Genomic DNA, 25,012 nt, shown 5'->3' on the forward strand with positions numbered 1-25,012 from the left:
AGAAACTGAATTTGTTTATAGGTGACATGACACCAAGTTATGTGATGTCATTTTCCCCACTAAATTTTGCGGGAAAATTTAATTGGTGTTGAGGTCACGTGACGTCAATTTTCCCGCTAAATTTAGCGGGGAATTAAAGGGGCCCTCCGGAGCGTTCTGCGATGGTCTATATATGGCGGTAACTCAATCTATGGGTCCTAAGGATCCTAAAAATCGTAAAATTAGTCATGCGCGGCGGATTTCCCTATTAAAATTGCTATCAAAGTCCCCGGCACGCCCCCCTTTCTGAGATGACCCCGGAAAACGGGAGGGGCATCTCTTTACGCATCAGCCAATGGCAATCGAAGGATTCCAGTGTCACTGCGCGTCACCGACCGCCGACCCGCGGAGGAATCTCTCCAACGCGCGGACCGTCGTCAAGGGGCCCGGACCAAAGTTGCCCGGACTTTGTGCTCAGCATTCGTCGTTCGTCGCATCCCACGGTCGCTCTATGGACCTTTCGGACCTAACGTCTCTAGAGCTCGAAATCCTGGAACGGACAGCTGACATGGGTGCCATATCCTACGATTCGACCCCGATGCGCGACGTCGACGAACGCAGCGCCGCGGGCACCGCCTGTGGCAACGACGAACGGCCGCGCCGCGGTGAAGCGAGTCCGCAAGAGCTGGAAGACGCACCCGACGATGGAACCGGGCGGCTTGGGAACACGGACTGGTACGTGGTGCGCTCCATTATACCCCGCTTTAATGGGTAATTGATGCGTGTTTTCTGCGAAGGTGTCTATGTGGTTCCTGCGCGCCGATGGAGACCGTCGTCGAGTGCGTCTGCTGCCGCGAATACCCGGCCGTCGCACGGAAGCAGCAGGGCCGGCAGGGCTGCGTAACGGGCCACCCGGAGTTCGAGGCCCTGTGCCTCAACCCTGAGGTGTTGAGGTTGGCCTACCTCAACATGCGGCACTACGGGCAGCAAGGGATGGGCGCAAGTGCCAGCGAGTGAGTACGATGTCATGCTTTGCGCGTGAGCAAACTCACCATGTCTCGGTGAGGACCGTGCCCTCGGCAACTACGTTCACTGTCCGATTCACAGCGTACATACGTACTTGTAATAACTTGTTGTTAGGCTAGATGAACGTTTAGCACCATCCTGGGAAGCGGTCGATGAATTGTTTGTGTTGCCGATAGTGAAATTAATCATAACCCCCACTGTCCAGGCGCAATATAGCGCTCCAGGGAGGCTTTCAAGAGACTAAATGAGAAGCAGCCTGCCTAGTTACCACCCAGTCATTTGTTCAATACAGAAACACGGACACTTCCAACTGCTGTCCCACTATAAACTACACATATTCTTATATGTTCTAAACGAACTGTTCTGACGAGACCGCCCTTTTCGAGCGTTACACTTCTTCCCGTTAGGCCAGATCATGGAGAGCTATTTTTCCTTGCATTTACGGTTATCAGTTTAGATATGTCATTTTCTTGCTCTGTTTAGATGCAATGTTATGCAACAATAGCACTATGAAATATATGACAGTCACATGGCCTCGTCTCTAGTCGAGACGGCCTCGTCTCGTCGAGAGCAATAGAAGGCGACACCTTGGATGTACATATGCTTTGGCGTTGTCCCCATGCCCAATGCTCCCTTACCTCCCTCTTTTTCACCCTTCTCGACCCTCTGACTAGGCAGGCTGGCTCACCCCCCCCCCAGCTTCAACTCGTTGATACACTACTGCTCCTACTGGTACAGCATGTCCATGCTGTACCGGGTGAGCACTGGTGGCCCCAATCAAGCACCGGACTATGGTGTAACTAATAAAGGTTCCCTCTCTCTCTCTTTCTCTGTCTCTCAAGAGAGCAGTGGATATCCCACACGTTTGGCTTTGGCGCAAACGACAAAGATAACGCAGTCCGTGTCAGAAACCCAAGTCTGGCTTGCAGCTTGCTCAAATGGTGTCTCTGAACAGAGCCGAATTAGCGCCTGAAGCCCCTCTACAAGCTCGCAGAGAGCAGGTGGCCGCAAAGGCTTGAAAGTCCTACTTTGTCAACGAGAGGCGAAGATTAACTCACTCCCGAGATTGTATTCGTCTCATGCAGTTTCCTTGCTTTTCTGTCTTAGCATAACTCAACAAAGGGTGAAAGCTACTGCCCTTGTGGGCCAGTCTGAGCGACGGAGCTAAGCACGTGCCAAAATTCCACAGGAGGAGTACTTGAAGACATTACGTTGTCACATGCATTGTTCTTACACGCCCCGATTGGCTTGCTGATGCCGTAGCTTTTGCATTTTCCCAAGTTCGGAAAAACGAAGAATTACTGTTTCCAGATTCTTTCCTGCTAGCTTCATGGACTGGACCAGCACTATGCTACAGAGCAACACTTTTGAAGCAACAAATAAATAAGCACGAAGTTATCATATTGACGCAGTAATTCGCAACCGTGTTGGGGAAGGATGCTCCAGTCACTTTGTTTCTCAGAGCTAAGAGTTCAGAAAACTGCATACACCTACTTTATCTTGCATGCACCAATGCCTTGTTGCTATCTTAAAAATGAGCTTAGCTATGCCAGCTAAGTTGATGCTGGGCAATCTTTTTGAGAAGAAACAAACACCAACTGCTTCAAGTGCACTGTCAACGTCGACAGTACAGTTGGCACCTTCAGCTCAGACATCCTCGTTTTTTTACCTGGTCTAGTCTCTGCGTGTGACCTTCAAGCCCATCAAAACAGGGGCCGATATCAAAATGACGAAAATCAAAATGTAAAGGCCAAACATTGAAACGTCGAAAAATAAAATGCCGAACAGCAAAATGCCGAAAGGTGAGAATGCGTACATATCTGATCGCCATATTTGGTACGGTATTGGCAGATGCTAGCTGCACCAGTGTGTTGGAATCATGGAAGTGTCTTCTGCAAAATTAGGAGCATGAAAAATGTGCAAGCTGCGCTCGAAGACGATATCGAGGCAGAAATCAGATTAGAACCTCGCCATCTACCACACAAGAAGCAAAGCATGCGAGAAGAGAGCCTGACAGCCGCTTTGGGCAACTGGGACAAGCTCAACATCCTTAGCTTTCTTTGGGAAATACACACAAACTATTAGATCATATTCAACAAACAAAGAATTCCTCTGGCAGAACAAATGTTTCTTCCACTTTCTCAATCTAGAACCCTGTAGGTTCGTGTTGAACATAATATTTTGGAATTGTTTGGTCTCTGGTACCGGGTGATTCGGCTAATAGAGATTTCGGCGGTTTGTTCTTTCAGCATTTCGATAATGCATCCTTTCAATTTTTGGGTGTCCCAAGCGAGTGCAATGTTCTCTGGTCAAAACAATCAAAAACTTGAGAACGATGACATAGGCACAGATTGCTGTTGAGTCCATGGATGCCACTACGTCTTTCCTCTAGAAGGCAAGTGGAGACTTATATTCCAACCCTATCGGCAAAAGTCATATTCTTTACTCCAGTATCCAAATTGTCAGAAGGGGCTTTAGACGGTGTTTGCATGCTTTTTGGTCAAGAAACTACACAAAAAGGCAGTCATTGAAGGCTCATTGCTCTGGTTCGTGCACCGTTTACAATGCAATGGCAATGCGAACTAGAAACCTTCCATTCGCCCAGCGATGCAAAGTATCCCCCCTCCCCCCCCCCCACACACACACACCAGCAATGTAAAACACCCCCCTGAAACAAATTTCTGGCTATGCCACTGCAGGCCATGCACTCAAAAAAAAAAAAAAATTTCCTCCTTCCCATACTATAATTGTCAAGGCAGTGCAGCCATATGGGGGGCGTACCATACTGATTTACGATTTATTTTTCTGCAGATATTGTCCACTTAGGGGTCGGTAGGTGTGTCGACCTCCTCAACGTAGTCCCCCTGGAGACGAACGCACTGGTTCTAGTAGTGTGGCAGCCTTTCCGTTCCGAGACCACTCTTTGGGAGTGCTTCGCACCCACGCCTGGACAGCCGCTTCGAGTTCACCAGTGTCCATGAAATAGGGTCCTCATAGGTGGTTTTTTTCATGGTGCTGAATGGCTGATGGTCACTGCGGGCTAGGTTGAGGGAGTACGGTGAATGTAGGGATGGGCATTGTCATGCTGCAAGAGCGTACCTGCCGCCCCTTTCCCTGGCAGCTTCTCGTGAATCGCGCAATCACCTGAGGGTAGCCACATACGGGGCGATGTTGATGGTGGTGGCCGGTTACATGCAGTCAATGAGCATAATGCCCTCCGTATTCAGAAAGCCACGCGAGGATGTCTTTGCGGACATTGATGACTCGGAGGCATCTGTCCAGGCGTGGCTGAGACACACTTATAAACAGTGCAGGAATGTGATTGCTGCGCCAATTGCGCCAAACTGCACCAAGGGGCTAACTTTGCTACATCCTGCTACATTTCACCGAAATATGGCTAATCCGTGCCAAGCCTGCGCCAAAGAAGCAATTTTGGTCGCCTTTCATAAACGAAACGAAACTGAGAACCGTAATTGAGCATGCGTAAGCTAGGTCGCACAAGACGCCACCCGACACAAAGTACCCTGTATTAATCGTCTATTTGGTCTTGCATGATTTTTCCCCACGTCTCGCGTTTCGTGCACTCGTCGTCTCAGGAATCTCGTCTCGCGTCTTTTTTTTTTTTTAGCGGTAGACACGGGCGTGTGCGGACTCTCAGACGTTAGTGTATCGGGTGCCAAACATGCCGTCATCTGTGAGACAAAACCACGTTTTTGCGCGGCGGGAGTTACTTTTTGAGCTGAAGCGCTCGCGCGACGTCGTGTGTTGCCGTCCCCACGTCGCTGCAGATATGGCGCTTACTAAACTGAAACACATCGACATTCCTGCTCTTGTTTAAATCATATGCTGCTATAAAAATCCCTCTCTAACTCAATGACTGCTTGGCAAAGTTTTGATTACTTAGGTTTTTCCTGGTGGGCTTTCTTTCGAGAGGGACCCCGGTACGTGAAAAATCTGCCGCAAAAGAAAGTTGGTGAAGAGAAGTGAGCTAAAGCAAAGAAGGCAATGTCTGCACGCTGAACCCGCACAGCGTGCTTGTTTGTCTTGAGTTCAGTCGTTGCACGAAGCGCTCCAAGAACTTTTTTGACCTTGATTCGCAGTGTCTTGCATCGATACGCTCAGGTTCTTTTTTTCTGTGTGTTTAGCCTGTACCTCGCCTGCCGGCCTGGCAAGCACAAGTCGCTGGACTGTTTATTGTCGTATGCTGGACAGTTACATTTTGCATACTATTTTGGGAACCATGCAGTTGGCGACGGAGCGCGGAGTGATGGTTTCGGTTTCGGTCGAACAGCCGTTGTCTCCGCCCGCGCGACGAAGCACGTGTAACTGCAAGCCTGCCGAAGTTGCCCTTACGTGCATGTGAACATCATTGCAACAAAGGCACCAGCCGGGACGCTTGCAATGCGTTGTTTTACGTTTGCTTACTTTTTTTATAAAAATCTGCCACGTCAAGAATTTTGGCGGTGCCAGAAGAGTCCATGTGCGTATGGCAGCTGCCTAATTTGCTGTGCCAAGAGCTGCACAATAGTTTGTGCTCACTTGATTGTCACAAGGGGGGACGCCACAACAGCCACACTTGCATCTGCTCGTTTTCTCTGTCGTAACTTTGCCGGCATCTGACAGCATGACACTTTGGCTCCCGTAACATATTTTGTTGCCACTTTGGGACGGCTTTTGGTCCATGGGAGGTATATAGGGCAGTAAACACCCCAGTCAGAGACATGTCAAGGCGTCCTGCCCTCCAATCCTTCCTAGCTTCGATCCCTTAATCCCCTGATCTAGTTGAAAAGCCAAAATCTCAAGGTGGGGTGATAATTATTGGGTGTCTGGGTCTTGATTTACACTATTTTTGGATGCAGATACCAGACACCCTGAAGCCGGTGGATGATCATCTCGACATGTTCCTTGTGGTGCCAGCAACACTTGCACCGCTGGTGTGGCATTCTTTGCACGCTATGCTGGGATAGTTTTTTAGGAGTGCCATGTCTGGACAGCTTATTCAGAAGCAGGCTGTCGTCGTCGAGATCCATGCTTTTTTTTAACGGATGATGTTGCAGTGCCCACATGGGTGAGTATGACAGAAAGGATTCGAGATTGGAATAGGTCACCAAACAGTATCGCATCATTTTTCGTTAAAATATTTTTCTAACACTATTCATTGAAATAAACACTGAAATTCAAAGTTTCTCGTGCAAGAATGGGGAGGCCTGGGGGTGCTCATATGTATCCCCACTACTCTGATGATAGTAGTGTCACCTCTAAATCAACACAGCATAATGGAAGACATATCGCAGTCTAAAACGGGAAAAAATGTTGATATATGTGTCTTGCAGATGCGTATATGACCAAATAGCAAATGATTGCGGTGCCCTGAGCCCTAAGGTATTCAGGACCAATAAACACATGGGGGTGGTAGCAGCTGTCATGGCAAATGGAAGCTGTCAGAATGACATGTTCGGATATTGACACGGATTGTGTCGGAGAGACATGAAATCACAACTGCTGGAGCCACTCCAGTATTGCATGAGCACTTCAGCTCGTATGTTTACACCAAAACTGTTCTGTGCGAGCTTCATAGAACACTCATGGCCAGGCTGCTATTCTCAAATCCCTAATCACCAGTACCGATGCCAAGCTTCGGCAGTGCCAGCAGCACTTTAGACAATGTTAAATTGGGACGTTCTCTGATGAGTTCACATTCCCTGGCACTTGTGTGCAGGAAACCTTTGCAGTAGGTGTGTGCGAATATTGGTTCAAATTGAATAGTATGTTTGCCATAACCTTTGCGCTGCAAAGGGAAGCCGATGCAACCGGCTCTTTTTGCGCTGTTGATGCTAGAAACGACAGTGCACTATTTGATTCAAACCAATATTTGCACACCACTGCTTTACAGGCTTACGAACTGCACTGTTTTGTCCCAAATTAAACAACATCATATGGGGAGCTTTCCACTGTTCTGGATGAATGGCTCCCATTCCCTCTGGCCAGTGCACATAATTTTCATGTGTCCTTCCCAAAACACAGCGATGCAATATTCGTCACCAACACCAATGACAGATATTATCTACAATTGTGAACTGGGACCCTGTGAACTTATTTTATGTATCATGACCACGCAACAGATATTCCTTCCTTGTTAATTCCGGTGTATAACTGGTTGTTGTGTCGATTGGAGTTGGAGGTGCGTTAGGAGAACCAAGGCCTATAGTTTTTTTTTTTTTTTAAACTCTGGAGCATTTAGAATGAATCTACAGCAGTTCACTTCAATTTGGCTTCCATGTCTAGCCCATCCGACATGGACTGCCAAATAGGGATTCTGCTATGTGATAGCTGGAGTGGACGTAACAGAAAAGCAGAGTATGATTACATGCCTAGAGAAATGAAAACAAGTGTAGAATTTGCCAACAGAGTGATAGGCTTTGCTTCTTACATCCAATCTCTGTCATTGTTCCAGGCACTACAGATTTGCAGCCTACAGGCAGTGTGCCCTGTGGCTGTGGAGCCGCTTGGGAAAGAAGAATAGGCGGCCCCTGCCATCCTGTGTGGTCAAGACAATTAGGGGCAGGTACCCTGCTGACGTGTATGCGGGCTACAGGGATGCAGAATAAATTGCGTTGACCTAGAGACCACGCAACCCCCTTCCCTTGTCTCTTCACCCTCCCTGCATGTGTGTGAAGTCGCTCGTAGCCATGAACGGAATCCTCTAAATCACGTGACCTATTATCTACGATATCACGTGACCATAACTATGATCACATGATCGTAGTCAAACCAAAGCCAGTGCACCTACGTCACATTCAGTCACACGACGAAGCCGCCTCGGTGGCTCCGAGGCGAGAGTGCCGGCCTACGGATCCCCATGTGGCGGGTTCGAATCCCGGCCGAGGTGCCTGCAATCTGATGGAGGTATATTGCGGAGAAGGCAGCTTGGTAATCGAGCTTTCGATTGCACGTCAAAAGATCCCCAGGTGGTCGAAATTAATCCTCGGTCCTCCGCTGGGGCGTGCCAGATGCCCGTCGTTGGTTTGGCACGTAAAACCCCCAAATTTGATTTGAGTCGCACGACCGGATTGCTTCATTTTCCTCCTAGAATCCAAAGGCTGTCATCAAAACTACTAGGGCGTGAGAAGTGCTCATTTGGAACACTAACCTAAGCAGTAAAATTTGGCACCCACTAATACCATTTTAAAGTAAAGATAGAAAAAGCACCGATGTCATGTTCGCACTAACAGTGTTGTGCAGTGTACTTCTACTTTCTTCTGGATCTGTTCTTTCAAATGGAAAAACTGCATATAACATGGAAAAATCTGACTGCATGAAGCTACAAGATGCTTCCCTACATCAGCCGTCTGAGCGTGCCGGTGCGATGAGGCGAAGAAAGGCGAATTGCGATTGCTGCAGTTTTCAGAGGGACGTGGTCGATTGTTCCGAGGGTCTGGATGACGACGTGGCTAACATGACAAACAAATGACGTTCTGCTTGGGTGACTATAGTCCACTTCAATGCAGCGAACGACGGAGAGGAGGTCGCCTCCTCTCCAGCATTCGCTCTACTAAAGTGGAAAGAGGTGGGAGGAGCTTCCACTTCGTTCTTGACCTGTCACCGACTATAGGCATGCTGTAAATTGTATTACTTTTTTTATTTAGAATTCATTGCCAACCTACATTTCATTACTGTACTCTCAACATGTGCTCTAGTATAGACTTTTCCAGTCCAAGCCTTCTGCGAAATCCTTTTTTTACTTGGCTGTGGAATGGTTTTTGAGCATGCACAATAGATCCCCTGCATGGAATATTCTATGCCTCCACAGCCCAGTTACCCTGGATTTTTCCTCCCGGTGGTAAATAGGATCTGCTTATATATTTCAGTGAATACTACGATTGTTAGTTTATATTGTCGTTATAATTGGCAAGTATACCCTCACATCATGCAAATACTTTGAGGAAATGGCACAATTTCGGTCGGGTTTTTAGTTAGGCATAGTGCAGTATTCTAGTTACATCGACCCATGTATTGACCTCACAATGCAGAAATCATCCAGGGGATCACAAAATTAGTACTACCATCGGCATCACTTGTTTTCAATTATGAAATTATTTCCTTTTGGTCATGCAAATTTCTACACCTTCCAGGTTCTGGTACCGAGAAGTCAAGTTGTTGGAAAATTAATGCAGTTTATTTCAATCGTAAGGTTAGCGAATGTGCCTCACTTATTTGCAAGCAGGTCAATAATGACAGAAGACAAATGTTGCAGACGGGGGGAAAACCGTGGTGTAGACTGGAAAATGCAGCACTGTTTTTAAATTGCCATAAAAAACTTCTGTTAATATTTCCAGTGTTATATGCAACCACCCCACTTATGTTATTGCTGCATTACCAGCCTACCTCCTGGATGAAAACCCTATTTATTGGAAACACGGGCGGGCTGCCCCGCCTCGGTGCAGTCTCCACAGCATGTCCGCTCATCAGCACATGAAAAGAAAGATGGATAAGGCATTGTGTTACAGTCTTCAGAAAAGTGTCGGTTGGGTTCTGAAAATACTTCAATTTTCTAAAACTGCTGCGATGGGCTAAGCTTGTGAACTGGGGATGGGATCTCTGGTGCAGAACTACATGCTATTCAAAATAGCACTTGATCCGCCTTCATTGTGGTGTGCCCACAATGAATATGACAATACGGTCACCGATTTCCTCGATCTTGAAAGCTTGCACAAATTATAGCTAGGATCCTGCGTTCTTGAATTTAATTTTTTTTTTTAGCAAAATTAGAGGGTGTTTTTTTTTGTTTTGTTTTTTTGAACCATCAATTTGGAGCTTCCATTTATGTACGCAAAGTTCGGAGTCTTTCGGCATTTTCGATGAGGCAAATGAAAGGTAGAAAACAGCACTTTGTGAATTTAGTAAAGCAGTATTTTCATATGAGAGCGCCGTATTCATCTACTGTCGTAGAGGGCCTACCTCATTTTTATTATAAGGGGCTACATGGCAACGGAAGTTGACACTGCAATAAGAGGAGAATTGCAAAAATTGTTCGAAGATTCCGGGAAATATAAAGACTGGTGGGGGACCGAAAAATTGAGTTTTTCAAATGAATCTGAATCAGCAAAATTTTAACGGCTAGTGTTTTTTGGAGTTTATCAGGTTTATCTGAGAACGCAGAACCCTAATTACAGCTAATGGACTGGGAAGAATTATAGCACTGGCCTGTCCTCATCTCCTAATGCCTCTACTGTTGGCACTGATGTGCCAACAATAGAGGTGCACCATGCTGGGCTTGAAAAATCCGGCTTGAGAGGGCAGGTGCCAATGCTTGCATCTCTCCATTACGCTTGATCGTGGCCCTAAAATCAAGCATTATCAATAGAGGAGATCTGCATTTCTGTGAAAAATGATTGCAGACAGATCTAATGTCCTCCTTACTGTCGGTCAGGGTGTCCTAACGGAAAACAATGATCTATTTTGCAGCTCGGCTGTTTTCTCTTGGGTCTGTCTGCTTGCATTCGCCGTACGTTCTGCAAAACAAAGCGGTTATTGCCTACCATGGTAGTTTTCATTAGGACGAGGCTCCTGTGTGCTTACCACTGGCAGCATGAAAGATAGAACCAGGTCTTTGCTTCCTGCTGCTGTCCACCTCGTTGACAGACTTTCCAGCCAACAGTGAAAATTCAGACTTGCATAATTACATTCCTAGACATTCCAAGTTGGGCTAGATGGGCGTTCACACTGAAGTTAGTGTCGTCCTCACCGCAAGTTGAGCTGTAGCCTTGAGTCTCGCTGTTTGGTGACTTTTCTGTGAGTCCGGCATTGCCACCGGCTAAAGTTCCTTGCCCTCTTTTGAGATAGGCATGCCATGACCAGCTTGATTAGGCCCTAAAATGGAACATTCTCATGAGGAGAGATCTGTATTTCTGTGAAAAATGATTGCGGACAGATCTAATGTCCTCCTTACTGTCGGTCAGGGTGTCCTAACGGAAAACGATGATCCATTTTGCAGCTCGGCTGTTTTCTCCTGGGTCTGTCTGCTTGCATTCGCCGTATGCTCTGCAAAACAAAGCGGTTATTGCCTACCATGGTAGTTTTCATTAGGACGAGGCTCCTGTGTGCTTACCACTGGCAGCATGAAAGATCCAACCAGGTCTTTGCTGCCTGCTGCTGTCCGCCTCGTTGACAGACTTTCCAACCTACAGTGACAATTCAGACGGTTGCATAATTACATTCCTAGACATTCCAAGTTGGGCTAGATGGGCGTTCACACTGAAGTTAGTGTCGTCCTCACCGCAAGTTGAGCTGTAGCCTTGAGTCTCGCTGTTTGGTGACTTTTCTGTGACTCCGACATTGCCACCGGCTAAAGTTCCTTGCCCTGTTTCGAGATAGGCATGCCATGACCAGCTTGATTAGGCCCTAAAATGGAACATTCTCATGAGGAGAGATCTGCATTTCTGTGAAAAATGATTGCAGACAGATCTAACTTCCTCCTTACTGTCGGTCAGGGTGTCCTAATGGAAAATGGTGAACCATTTTGCAGCTCGGCTGTTTTCTCTTGGGTCTGTCTGCTTGCATTCGCCGTACGTCCTGCAAAACAAAGCGGTTGCTTACCATGCAAGGCTGTATTAGGACCAGGGTGTAAGATAGACAGGTGGGGAAACGAGAGCCAAATGAGCGACCGGATTGTGTACCCCTCGGTTTTCTTTTTTTCTGTGGCGCCATCGATGTGGAGCACCGCAAACTCTCACTCCAGGTGGGCGACTGGCTAAACTGACGGAGATGGTTTCTCGTGGATTTTCAATAAAGACTGTCGTGCTCTCTGTTTATTTTGCGCACTCTCCCATAAAGTTCCATGCAAATCCGATTCCGATTTTTTTCCTCTCGCCGCAGCGCCATCTGTTGCAAATCGGGGGTACCCGCAAGCAGACGAGTACACAATCCGGTCACGGCGCTGCGGTAGGCTTCTATGGGCCGTTTCCCCACCTGCTTATCCTGCACCCTGATTAGGACCAAGGTCCTGTGTGCTTACCTGCGGCAGCATGGAAGTCCCGACCAGGGATTTGATGCCGTTACTGGGGACTGTGGCCGAACCTGGACATTCGTGCTGCCACGAGTTCCTCTTTTGGAGGCCTTGTGTAGGCTGCAGTCATCGGTGCCGGGAAGACGACGGTGTTGGCCCTCGATGCAGCAGCCAGGGACCGCCACTGTTTGCTGCTCTCCATTGCCTCCTTGATGAGCTTTCCAACATACTCTAGAATTCAAACCTTTGCATGATAACATTCCTAGGCTCTCTGGACAAGGCATTCACACTGCAGTTAGTGTTATACTCACTGTAAGTGGGATCCGTAATCTCTGGTCGTGCTGTGTGGTGGCCCTTTCGTGCTTTTGATGTTACGACCGACCAACGTGGCTTGCCCTCTCGTGTGACGGCTTGGCAGCGGTTTGAGTTTTCGTTGAAATGGAGGATTGCAAGTCGAGTCCTGCAAGATGGTTACATTTCAGTGATGGTAAAGTGTGCCACTTACAAAGAGTGGTTATTCTGGCATCAATCCAATTCCATTATCTGATCATTAGGAAGAGACTGTCAGGTTTGTCGCATTGTAACCAATGGACTGGATGAAAGTGTCCAAACAAAGGAAATGTGATTGTAAATTGGTTGACTTACTTTGCAAGCATGCCTTCTGGGCTGAAAGCCTGGGACTTCGGGGCGAAGTCTATCAGGACGCTGTGGAACGCCTCCAAAGCATATGTCTGGCCATGTGGAGACATCTGTGCAAGGTCCTTCAGGAGCAGTTTGTTGCCAGTGATGCTCTTGAATTGGTTGTAGGCCTGCGAGTCTGAGGATGATACAAGTTTTAGAAAAACCACCTTCATTTGGAAGAACAAAAACATACTGGGATCCATCCATGGTCGTGTTGGCTCTGGCATGTCACCATGGAGGCACCTTCCATAGGTTCCTTCGTGCCCCGAGTGTTTGTTGATGACATGGTTGTGCATGCTGAGCCAGATGTCGATGAGCAGCTTCTCGTCGCCTCCTGCAGCCCTTGCTGACCAGTACATATGGTTTGTAGCTGTCTGGATCCAGATTTGCAGGTCTTGGCATCCAGCCCGTTTGCTTGCTGCTGTCAGCTTCTTTTTCACACCTAAAATTCAGAGTCGTGTCAGGGAAACCTGCAGCGTGATCGCTGGAAAATAAAGGCTACACGAATGGCCTGTTAGGATTGCTTACTTTTGGAGATGTGCCATATGTCAAAGAAGTGGTCAATCCCGGGTTCGTGCGTCTTCATGTGCTTTCGTGTGGCAGGGTGACGGTCAGTCACCAACGATCGGATCTTGATACCTGCACCATTAGGTTTCCGAAGATAGCAAAAGAATAAGTGATTATGCCAATTTGAACAGAGTGCCTGAAAGGCCGCCGAGTAGTGATATACATGAACTAAGCATGAACATACCTTTCTCCTTGAAGAATTGCAGCTGCTTGAGGAGGCCCTCCTTCTCCATGTTGACACTGGCCATGGCCTGTTCAGACTAAAAAAAGGTGTGAAATGAATATTTTACCAAAATAGTGCATAGCAGTGAAGTAACTGATGACATAACACAAGAGAAAGATTATGAGATTGTTGCAACTGGTTCACGTAAATTCGACTACTTGCCTCTTTTAGCTGGACCTGGACAGAGTGTAGAATCTTGTTGATTTGCTCGACGTGGACTGTGTACGTCAGGTACTTGGCACAGAACCCAGGGGAGTCAAATCTCCCGTCAGCAGAGATGTCCACCTCTTTGTTCTGCAACTCGTTGAGAAGTTCTTGTTGCTCTTGCAGCCAGACCTGTTCATGCAGATAAATATTGCTTTAGAAAGGCATGGAGCATACTACAATAGTCCCATCTGTTTATGTATGCATAGTGTTGTGTTGTAGAATGAATGACTGAGTGAAAGAAAAAGGAAAGCACAATGCAGCGAGTTTGAATGTGACTTAGATTGTGCTAGGTTGTGATTTGTGTTTTTATGTTTGTGTATTTCATAAAAGAGGCAGCAGGCCGCCCGTTACCTCGAAGCTGCCCTACCCTTTTCCATTCTGACAACCACCCTCTGTCTCTTGACTCTCACGGGGAACCTGACTCACTCAACCCAATGCCAGACAGGGAACTGCCCCAGGATACTACACATAGCAGAAATAAATTAAAGTATCGTGGATTTAGTAGCCCATGGCACATATGTAACATGATGTATAAAATTTTATCTCTTAGCACTATACCATTGAAGTGGCATACTACAAGAAGATATTTATTCATTTAACCGAAGTGTGACTGGGGCTCCAGTTTTGTACCTCATTGGAAAATTGGGTATATGGGAAAAAAATGCAGTTGCAGTGTCCCGGAATATTGCTCACCTTGTGGATTGCAGGTAGAGCGAAGGCCTTCCGATGCTCGTAGAAGCTCGAGTCGGAGATGACCTGCACGTTCATATGGCGTAGCATCCGCAGCGTAGGGGCAATCTTCACTCCAGAGAAGACCAGGTGGCTGGTCAGCAGTATGTTCCCTGCTGGTCTGCCGTTGACGATGGGCTGGCTTTTCCATGTGCGCACGTGCTCCACAGGGCAGATGCTGTAGACTGTGATCAGTGTGCCGGTAGTTTCGATCGTTGTTTGGCACAGTCTTGAGCACTCTTGGCACGTCTTGAAAAGCTCCCTTAGGCAGCTCTCGAACACCAGAAACTGGCGCTCTTCTTCTGGTGGTGGTGGTGGAGCTGATGCACCATGCTCGATTCTGAAATGGGATCATGTGAAGCATTCTTTACAGATTCTATGTGTTTATATGCACAACTTACCTCTCGTAATCCTCGCTGTGAGACGGAGAGTAGGTTGCGTCAGAGTCTGGCATGTTGCTGGGAACAGGAGATGTGCATTCATATGGCACCCCACTGCTACAAGTGGAGAAGGCAGACTCGGGTGGATGCGACTGTGCAGGCACGTCTGCGACAGGGACAGGTGGCACCACTGCAGGGATGTTTGTTTCAGCAGTACAGTCCCTGAGGGTCATTTCTGCCTCGCAGGGTGCAGGCAGTCCAGTTGCCGAGGCCTGAGTCTGCAAAGGGCACTGTTTATTACACATTTCATATTTTTAAAATTAAAGGGTGCAACTCGAGCACTCCACACAATGCCGTCACCGCGGCAAACATCCTTGATGCCTAGTTTTTTAGCTGATGGCAAACATCCATGAATTGTTTTGTAGCCTTTCCATAGCTTAGAATTTCATGCACTCAACCAAAGCTCTCACTGTAATACAAATCTAAGGGATGCCTCACTCTTTATATTTGTTTTTATAACTTACATTACCATCTATATTTTCAGTCTCTAGCTCAGCAACAATAAATGTTCATGTCGCAATATGATGTCACATTACATACATACGTAAAGCTGCAGCTTGACATGTATTTACCAACCACTGAAGGAAATGCAACCAACGAGCACTTATAGCCGCAAGTGGGAAACATACAGCAACTGCCATGAGTTCTCAGTGTCCAGAAGTGCCACCAAGCAACAAAATCATGGCGTGCATTTGCTATGTGCATACAAATTTGCAAACGCGGGTTTGCACGCAATCGTGGGTGCAGGATTGTGAGAAGAAAAAAAAAAACTGAGTTTGCTCACAAGAGTAGATATAAAAGAAAACCTGCTTGTTAGTAGTCACGGACACTTGGAACTTTGCTAAGCTGATACGAAAGGGTTCCTGTCTGTAAACAAGCTGGGAAAACATGTATTGACTTTGGGTGGGTCAATAGCAGAGGGGGGTGGTGATGGTGGTACCATTAGAGGCGATTTATGACTCTGTCCTTTTATCTTATTTGTTCGTGTTTTCTTTTTACAAATGAGTTCGATCCTGCAGATGGTGCATGCTGATAGGGTTCTTCGTTTTCGGGTAAAACCCGATAATACCTAATTTTTCTCCCCCGAATAGTTCTGATGAAAATCGGGTTAAACCCGATTTCTCCCCGAAAAGCAGTGTTGAAATCACCTGACTTGATAAAAAATATGAACCATTCTGGATCTGTTTAATTCCTTGGTCATCAGTTGATGGTTACAATTTTCTTCGATTTGCGTGACCTCCGCAAAGATTCACTTCAGAGCCGATCAGAAGGTAGAAACATATCCTATGCCTATATAATATATTTTGTTTACTTTTGTTCATGTAAATAACACATTGCACGTATTTGTAATTGATAAAGAAATCCCGAAAAAAAATCCGAATTTCGGAATGGTTTCTGGAAAAACCCGATTTCTTCCCGATTATCGCCCGGAAAAATAGCGCCCGATTTTTTCCCCCCCGATTTTTGAAAGATATAAAACCCGAAAATGAAAACCCCATGCACCGCACCATTCGCGCGATAAGCTCTCGAACCGCTAGTCCGGAACATTAGGCACCACTGATCGACTTGACGAATGCCATGTGGATTCCCATGTTACACAAATGCCTCCTCAGTTCTTAGTTCAGAATATAGATACCAGAAGCAGCCGCACTGCGCAACGCAGAATGCCATGTTCGTGACACTCCTAAAAATATTTGAGCCATCGAAAAACTCACCACGACTTTTTGGCGCTTTGGGGGAGGATCGTCGGTCTCATCGGCGACGGGAAGCAGAAGCGTCGGCACAGCATCTGATCGAAGACGGGAACGACGCAGGTCGTCCTTTCGGAAAGCAGTCGGCTCGAAATGTTCGGCACAAAAACGGGGAATGAGAGGCAGGTTCTCAATGTCGTGCCCTCGCCCGGCGCAGCGTAACCACGCAGTCCTTCGTGGTTCTTTCTCCGGCAAAGAGAAGAATCGCAAGCCCTTGCGAACGTTCTTCCCAGTTTGATGGTGGCACGTCTTGACGAAACAAACGTTCGGCATTTCAGGGAAATCGCTCACTCAAAGGATAAAAGAAACTACTGCAATACGCAGTCGCATTCCACAGATGACAAGGAAAAGTTTGACTCATTCACGTGGAAGGATCGCAAAGCTGGCTTCGGAGTCGGGATCCACGGGAAGAAGGAACACGTGTGTCGCAAACGCACGCTTGCACACGCCCCGGGAAGCAGACGACCCGACGCGCCGACGCATCACCCCCTAGCAACAAGCTTGCGGGGAGAAAACATAGTTCGCTGGCTTTGGAACGATAATTGCAAACTATGTTTCCCGCACCACAATCAGTTTACGTTTTTCTCAAACTCTAATTTACAACAAGCTTAAAAAGTATTGCAATAATAACGTTCGCATTCACCGCGAGATGCAGCATTTCCATTGGTCAAGTTTTAGCGATGGCCAGGGAATGGGCGATTGTCTTTCAAGAGAAAATAGTAACGATATATTTCTACTGCCATTTACTTAATAAACGGTTTTGTACTCTAAAACTTTGTATACATATTAACTTGCACCTACTACGCAATATAACAACATAAACAGACGATCGCAGAAAGCTCCGGAGGGCACCTTTAAATTGCTGTTGAAATCACATGACGTCAATCTTCCCACTGAATCTAGCGGAGAAACTGATCCCGTTCATAGGTGACTTGACACCAAGTCATATTATGTCAATTTCCCGCTAAATTTAGCGCGGAATTGGATTGGTGTTGAGGTCACATGCTGTGATTTTTCCCGCTAAATTTGGTGGAAAATTGAATTGCTGTTGAGATCACGGGACGTTAATTTTCCTGCTAAATCTAGCAGAGAAACTGAATTTGTTCATAGGTGACATGACAGCAAGTCATGGGACGTCATTTCCTCGCTAAATTTAGTTGGTGTTGAGGCCACGTGACATAAATTTTACGTCGACACCGCGAAACCCGGAAACGGGTGCCTAATAGCTGCACTCTAAAAGGAGATTGTTGGTAATTTTCATATTTTGCCATTGTTTCAACCAGTGTGTCGAACCGAAAAAAATACGGGTTCGGTTACGGTTCAGGTTCAGGTAAATTTATTTTGTTCCGGTTCAGTTCCGGTTCATTTAATTCGATCCGCGAACCGGTTCGGAAATTATAAATGACAAATTGCAACATCAAAATAAATTACAAATAAAACATCTGAAATCAGCACATACGAAACGGGATACATCGTAGTGTAAGGCTCAGGGATTTCTACCAGGAATGGTTTATTTATGTGCACTCAAAGGTTACCTCACCGACGTTTACGCATTCGGACTTCATCTAATTGGGTCCGACGCAGTAGCAGTAAAATCCGCGACCTCCTTACAAACCCACTTACAAGTAGAACTCACTAACTATCCCGCCACCTCGGCGTGTAAGCAATTGAAGGTACAGTGGGGAGAAAATACAGCTTTCTTTATTTGAACTAGCCTTTGGTAACTCAAATTAGACCCTTAAAGAAGTTTTCATTAAACAAGACACGGAATATAAAAAAAACACTTAACCGAACGCAACGCCAGAAGGACGTAATAGGATAAATATTAAAATAGAAGAGTTCGCTGTCTCACAAATATGTTAGCATCTAAGTGCCTATATGAAACCGGATGCATTATTATCAAACTCCCACAGCCTTTTTTCTCATTCCGATGGAAGCAAGCTTCAAGAACTCGCGCGTTCTAGAAACGTGTTATGAAGTGAGCATACAGCAGCATTTAGGATTTACGAGATTGAGGAAAATGAAATCCCGTGACGCAATTCTTTTTTTTTTTTTTTGCACAGCTTTCCAATTCTCTTTCTTCCGTGCAAGCTGCGACCAGCACAATACTGGTTCCTATGTCAAGATTCATGGATGCAGCGTTTGTCAAGATTCATGGATGCAGCGTTTATATTCCTAAGACTGAGTGGAGAAGAAAAATATGTAAGCGAGGTGTGTGTCAGTTGACGGCACTTAAAAAACAAATGGCATTGATAGCACATTTTTTGTCAACAGCGCGTGGCCGAACCGTTTTGACATGAGCCGGTAACCGTTATTTTTTTCCGGTTCAGTTCCGGTTCGGGTTCATCGCGATAACAATATAGCGGTTCGGGTTCGGGTTCAGTTCCGAAAGAAATACCGGTTCGTTTTCGGTTCGGTTCGGTTCCGGTTCGACACCCTGGTTTCAACATAACATTTTCATTAAGTATGCTTCATTTCCACTTTGGTTTATTTCCTGTAGAAGCGGTCGAACACATCCAGACATTAAAATCGCGAAAATACTGGTTCTGGCAGGGTTCTTTCTAGTATTTACAATCAAAGTAGCGCAAGTCGATAGCCCTAATATAGGACAATAGGCGCATAGCATTTAGCAAGCGACATTTATGATATGGCGTTGCGGGTCAGCTAACCAGCAGAAACAACATTTCCGCAGATTTGGGCGGCAGGGTTCGTATTTGAATGCTTCTGTAAGAACTGCAACGAAAAGGGAGAAAATCGGACCTGGCAACTGAGAAGACGATATGGGGAATAACTAGGAAGTTGTAGGGAAAATCAAAATGGCCTGTTTAGTAAAACAGGTTTAAACCGGTGTTAACTTTTGTCTTCATATGGTTTTTAGTACATAAATAAGAGTTGTGGTGCAGGATAGCTGGTGAACGTTCCGTGGGTTCCGTCCATATAAGATTGGGGGTTAGTTCCGTCCATATAAGAGGCTGTTCCTGTGAATAAATTTTGCAGCTGCATTTTGAGACTTGCTTGTGTTTCTCCCTTCCTTTTCCCTTGTATCAGGGTTTGCAAGTATAAGGTTTCTAATTCCTTTAATATACTTCGCGACTCCGAATTATACAGAAACTACCAGTTTGTGGACCATGAAATAGCACTTGGTAGGCGTTATCTGTGATGCATATTGAGGCATACAGCTCCGAATGGCATATGATGCCAGATTGTCTAAAGTACAATGTTGGACGTTTTTATCATGGAAATATACCCAGGCGAAAATAAGCCCACTTCCAGCTGGATTATGGAACTGGAAATGAGGCAGTCCAGCTGGATTCCAGCTTGGACTGTCTCATTTCCAGTTCCATAATCCAGCTAGAAGTGGACTGATTTGCTTATATGTCAAAATACATGTTTACTCATCAAAATTAGTTGTGTACCATAGATCGACATACAAAACAACAAACATTTTAAGCTTTTTTTAAAATTTATGCCAACTCAGAGAACTACGTGCGATAACCGCTAGCACGGCATTCGATTTCCGCCTTGCTTCACTTTTTTTTTTTCGCTTTTCGTAAAAAATAAGTATTTAAAAAAAATAGACTGATTTTGTTTCATACAAGCATGAGGCTAATAATTAATTCCAGGACATCAAAATATACGCCCATCACGCGTGTTTGATTTAATACAAAAGAAAACAAAAAAAACCTATAGTTTACTCCAGGGAACCACCTGCACTGGCGTGGCTGTTATGGCAGTCTGACATGCTCAGCTGAATTTCAAGTAGTGCCTCTGTTGCGGATACCTAAAATCGGCAAGTGAATCTTTGCTACCTGCGTGTTCACCACAACTCGGAAACTGGATGAAACATGTGCTTTACTAGAGATAAATACTTTCTGTGCTCCGATGCCTTTACGCAAAAATGACAAGATGTGCTTCCATTTTATTATTTACATCAATGCACAGGTTGAAACAGTGATCAATTATAAGTTGCATAACTTGCAAAAATGAATCGAACCTAAGATTGCCAAATCAATTAAGTAATTCTTCAGGCCCATGCCTAAGGGAAAAATCCGCTCTGCAGTTGAATTCGTTGCTTCAGTGGCTCAGTAACAATACCAATAATATTTGCATCCTGTCATGAGACCCACAAAAACAAAGAGCGTGAACTTCTCACCTTAGTATTCTGCTAAAGCACAAAATTTTCTCGTGGAATCGCTCTAATCCACGTTTTCTGCAGTCCTTCTTGCGGAAACGTCAAGATTGAAACTTTTATGCCCTCTACACCAGCTGCGCTGTCGTAATTTCGGTGGCAGCGGGGAACACAACCTTTATATGGCATGTTCGAACCTTACCTTAACCGAAACAAACGAAGGAGATCAGAAGGGTAGGTTGGCATGACGTCAGCCGTGTAGCCCCCCACAAGCCATGCTCCCTTGACGCCTCGCCTCTTTCTCATTTTCCTCCTTACCCTCCTCACTTATCGGGCCAACGTAACCACATCACGTGACCGTAGCGTGGTTGACGGTTGCGTGTAGCGCGGAGCGTGATGATTTTGTTTATCACTCATCACAGATGGAAACTGTTGCCTGCACCCAGCCGACCGATTCTACGCCTGCTGCACTTCGTTATGTACCCTCAACCATAAAGTAAATGCATTATGTTTTCTACAGACCATGCTGAAAATGATAGCATTCAACGTGGAATGTCAACGTTGTAACGATTGCCTGTTAGCGTGTTTTGGGTAACGTACCGTGCATCAGCGAGGAGTATTCTTTTTATCTCCTGGCTACTAATTATTACAGTAGCCAAAGCAAGAACAAATTATATACACCTGGCAGTTTGGACCGATACTTACGCATTTTTACGGCGATGATTTCCGCGCCCCTCTGCAAATGATAGCTGCGCTCTCATCGCTAATTCTTTTCGTTGCAACCGCTAGGCAGGTCGTCCACTGGGAAGTTTTATTGCTGTCGTGACAAATTGAACCAGTTCAATTTGACTCGAGGTTGGGAAATGTTTTATTGACTATATTTTTGCAAACAAAAATGAAATTATGTATGACACTATAAATAAGCAGTCTTAACTGCACACAAGCAAACTAGTTCTATCTCCTGCCCAATATGGGCAGCAGATAGAACTATAGGGGAAGCTTTATTGAGCTTGTTGTTTCCACAGCCCGGTGTTCACTAACACAGAATAGCAAAGAAATCGAACCTCGCCATGCACGGTCTGGACACGAGCGCTTCACTCTTACCAGTGCTTTGGTTGCACGAGGAGCGGCCATTCGAATTGTCACCATCGATATTGCTGATCAAAAACAAACAAGGAAATTTGGTCTGTTGTCCCCACAGCTGAAGCGTGCTGCCAGTGGTGTGACTGTTTGATCTCCTCCCCAATAGTTTAGGCTGTGAAAATATGTACAGTCTCTGCAGTCTAAAGGCTCATTCACATTGCCCCATTTTCTTACATTAAGTTATGTTACGTATAAATCACCTGAAAAATTAATGTCTCGAATGTCGCGTGTCATGCTTTCTTTTTGGAACTGGTAGCCTCGATTAATATGAAGCACAGAGGTCCCGGTGACTTAACGTAATATTTCATAACGTATCTTAACGTAAAAAAACGGGGCAGTGTGAATGAGCCTTAACTTTTGCTGCATTATCTTCACAGTGATGTCCATCGACACAAACATGCTTTAGACTCAGATATAATGTCACCTCAAATTTTCTTTGCCTTGTTTTTGTAACTGTTTGCTCCTGGCTCATCATCCTTGTTCAGATCCGAGTGTGTGCGCTCACTGACCTTGTAACTCTGTCAACTTTGTTTGTCTTTGTCTGCTCTCTTGCGGGTGGAGGCTTTGCATTGATGTTCGGCTTATGGTGTGTAGCCTGATGTCAAGGTACTTGCGGTGGTGCATCGCAAAAGAAGAAATGCGTGGCTTTCCATTGGGCGTTGTCGAGCATGTGTTCATTAAGGGTGCTGAACATGTAGTTCCCAATGAATGATTTGAAAACATTGTTAAGTAGCTTTGAGAAGAAATTCTTTGACAATGTGGACGAGTGTGCGAGGGTAGATCCGAGAGCTTTTTTACGTTTGTAGACAAATCCACAATCTCCAGATGGGTAGAGCAGCCCTCCCAATGTTTAATGTCGTATAAGTCAGTAGAACGGATCTGTGGGAGCTGTGGTCGCGAGTGCATCAATGCAGTCTGCACAGTGCAACCTTTTTGGAGGTGACGAGCCATGAACCCAGGAATGTAAGCAATAATCCTTTCGGATAATTCTGACAGAAACCTTGGATCCGGCAAGTAATCGTGGTCGAAAGGAATATCGTCGCCTCTATCCATGCTGGTTCCTTCTGATTCTTCCACGAGGCTTCTTCAAGCGGTGGACCAGTTGATGATATCCAGGGAGTCTTGCTTCACTGAGTTGCTAACATGAAGAATTTTAATTTGCTCAACTGACAGGCAGTTTCCAGATGTGACATCTCGCACTTCGTTTACCACACTCAACTTCTTGAAGACTGTAGCAGACGTCTCGCAGTTGGATTATCATTGCATTCCCCATGTGATCTGATAGCCCCGAAGAATAGTTCGAGGTGGTCTTGGCTAACTCTTATGGTTGGGAGGTACTTCAGTAGTGACTTTTCCTAATGACCTTGTCAACTTCTTCATTGAGGAGTGTCCCCACGTCGACAATCTTGAACGTCGTGTTTCGGGCAGCAACGCCGTTCTTGATCTGCGCCCATATCAGTTCAGTGGGGTTAAACTCGCAGTGATACGGTGGGAGCCTGACCACAGTGCAGCCAGCCGTCTCGGCAGCAGTGTCCACACTATACTTTAGGTGATGTGGCTTCACCAAGGCCACAATGTCGAGCAGCTGCTTCTTCAGCCTCTTGGGGTCCCATGAAATTTTTTTTAGACCTCGGCCACTGTCGGGTGCCGTCCTTGCGGGAACTCGTCGTCGGCACTGCTTCCAACCGCCGTGAATGGTAAGAAGCGTTGTCCATGACGATGACGCTTCTGTCGCAAGTTAGTCTAGGACACCGTCGAACCACTTCTCGAAGCGGGCGCCATTCAATTCCTCGTGGTAACCGCCGGTCTTTTGTCCACGGAACACGTCCAGGCAGCCGTCGACGAAGCCTTCATTGCCGCCGATGTGGGTGACAGTAAGACGCTGGCCCTTCCCCGATGGCTGCTTAAGGCCAGTCGAGAAACCACGCATGAAGGCGTCGTGAGACGAGGCCACGGTCGTGTCTACCTACACCCTTGAGACAGTGTGCCCTGCCGTCACCCTCGTCTTGCCCAAGTAGATGATGTTCCGACCATCTTGTCGGTGACGTGCGATCTCATGCAGGTACTTCTGCTGCCAGGTGACGATGTCCTCTTGTTCAATCAGCCGCGAGTTTCGTTCCCTGTTGTCATGCTCGAATCTGATGTCGCGGAGTTGTTGTTTGCGGGTTTCTTGGCGCAACAGCAACGGAGGCCATACTGCGCCAGACTAAATTAACTAATGAAACTCCTACGGTTACCTCATTCCAAAAAGATGATCCTGGCAACAACTGGGACTAGATCTGGTGTATAAGGCCAGTACTAGTAATATATGATAAAACTCGACCAAGAGGAACAAGAGGGTGCTTTCCCAGCAAAAGAGCGGGATGAAATAGAATACAAAATCTAAAAAAACTCAGGAAAATGAGCGCGTCATTCAGTGTCGAATTCCGGGCAGATCCACAAAATATGAAGAGTAGTAAGATTTTCTTCACAGTGCTCACAAACTGGTGGATCCTCCCCATAAAGGAGATATCTTTGTGTAAGGCAGGAGTGCCCGATTCGAAGCCGGCACAGTATAACTTCGTGAAAGCGGTTCTTAAATGAGCTCTCCCAAGACCCAAGGACTGGTTTGCTTACATGGAGCTTGTTTATTTATTTATTTATTTATTGAAAGTACCCTCAGGGCCCGAAGGCATTACAGAGGGGGAGAGCACATACATGAAACAAAGATAGTAATATAGTAACAAGTCAACAATATTAAATATACAACAAACAAAGAATAATAATAATAATAGGTCATGGGTCACTGCTAAAATAGCTAGTGATGGAATTTCTCAACAAGTTAGTATCAGTTACAGTAGCAATCAAACCGGGGAGGTGGTTCCATTCCTCGGCTGTGCGGGGTAAAAAAGAAGATTGAAATGTTGTGGTAAACGAACTTGGAACTCCAACTTTATGCTGATGGTCAAGACGGGATGAAATGTAAAAGGGGGGGGGGGGGGTAATCATCCGATTGCGTAGGAGAGGGTTATGAAAATACATTTTATGAAATAGACATAGGCGTGAAATTTTACGTCGCAAGGAGAGAAGTGGTAAACATAAACTATTTTTCATTGATGTGACACTAGCAGTACGATGGTAGTTGGAAAGAAT

The 25,012-nt window shown here is 46.0% G+C and overlaps 1 protein-coding gene and 1 long non-coding RNA gene across 2 annotated transcripts; one reads left to right on the forward strand and one right to left on the reverse strand.

Annotated features, from left to right (window-relative positions):
* The first annotated feature begins 897 nt into the window (after positions 1-897).
* Positions 898-7,778, forward strand: LOC121836847. The gene is made up of 3 exons (XR_006078038.1): positions 898-992; positions 5,865-6,073; positions 7,460-7,778. It is a non-coding gene; the product is annotated as an uncharacterized LOC121836847 (long non-coding RNA).
* Positions 7,779-9,253: 1,475 nt separating this feature from the next.
* LOC120839234 lies at positions 9,254-16,842 on the reverse strand. The gene is made up of 14 exons (XM_042292119.1): positions 16,573-16,842; positions 14,819-15,075; positions 14,382-14,757; positions 13,644-13,817; positions 13,443-13,518; positions 13,220-13,330; positions 12,885-13,133; positions 12,656-12,827; positions 12,322-12,470; positions 12,020-12,254; positions 11,486-11,577; positions 10,585-10,875; positions 10,426-10,517; positions 9,254-10,346 (listed from the first exon to the last, which is right to left on the reverse strand). The coding sequence occupies exons 2-11, from the start codon at positions 15,028-15,030 to the stop codon at positions 11,502-11,504; spliced, it is 1,830 nt and encodes a 609-aa protein (XP_042148053.1). The 5' UTR covers positions 15,031-15,075; positions 16,573-16,842; the 3' UTR covers positions 9,254-10,346; positions 10,426-10,517; positions 10,585-10,875; positions 11,486-11,501.
* Between the last annotated feature and the right edge of the window lie 8,170 nt (positions 16,843-25,012).

The sequence above is a fragment of the Ixodes scapularis genome, unplaced genomic scaffold (genome assembly GCF_016920785.2).
Source record: "Ixodes scapularis isolate PalLabHiFi unplaced genomic scaffold, ASM1692078v2 PGA_scaffold2__306_contigs__length_199485367, whole genome shotgun sequence".
NCBI classification, from domain to species: Eukaryota; Metazoa; Arthropoda; class Arachnida; order Ixodida; family Ixodidae; genus Ixodes; species Ixodes scapularis.

Coding starts and splice junctions, on each gene's coding strand:
- LOC120839234 (XM_042292119.1), bottom strand. CDS start 15,030: ATGACCCTCAGGGACTGTACTGCTGAAACAAACATCCCTGCAGTGGTG. Junction 13,331..13,442: donor GCAATTCTTCAAGGAGAAAG/GTATGTTCATGC, acceptor CTAATGGTGCAG/GTATCAAGATCCGATCGTTG. Junction 12,255..12,321: donor GATTACGGATCCCACTTACA/GTGAGTATAACA, acceptor TATCATGCAAAG/GTTTGAATTCTAGAGTATGT.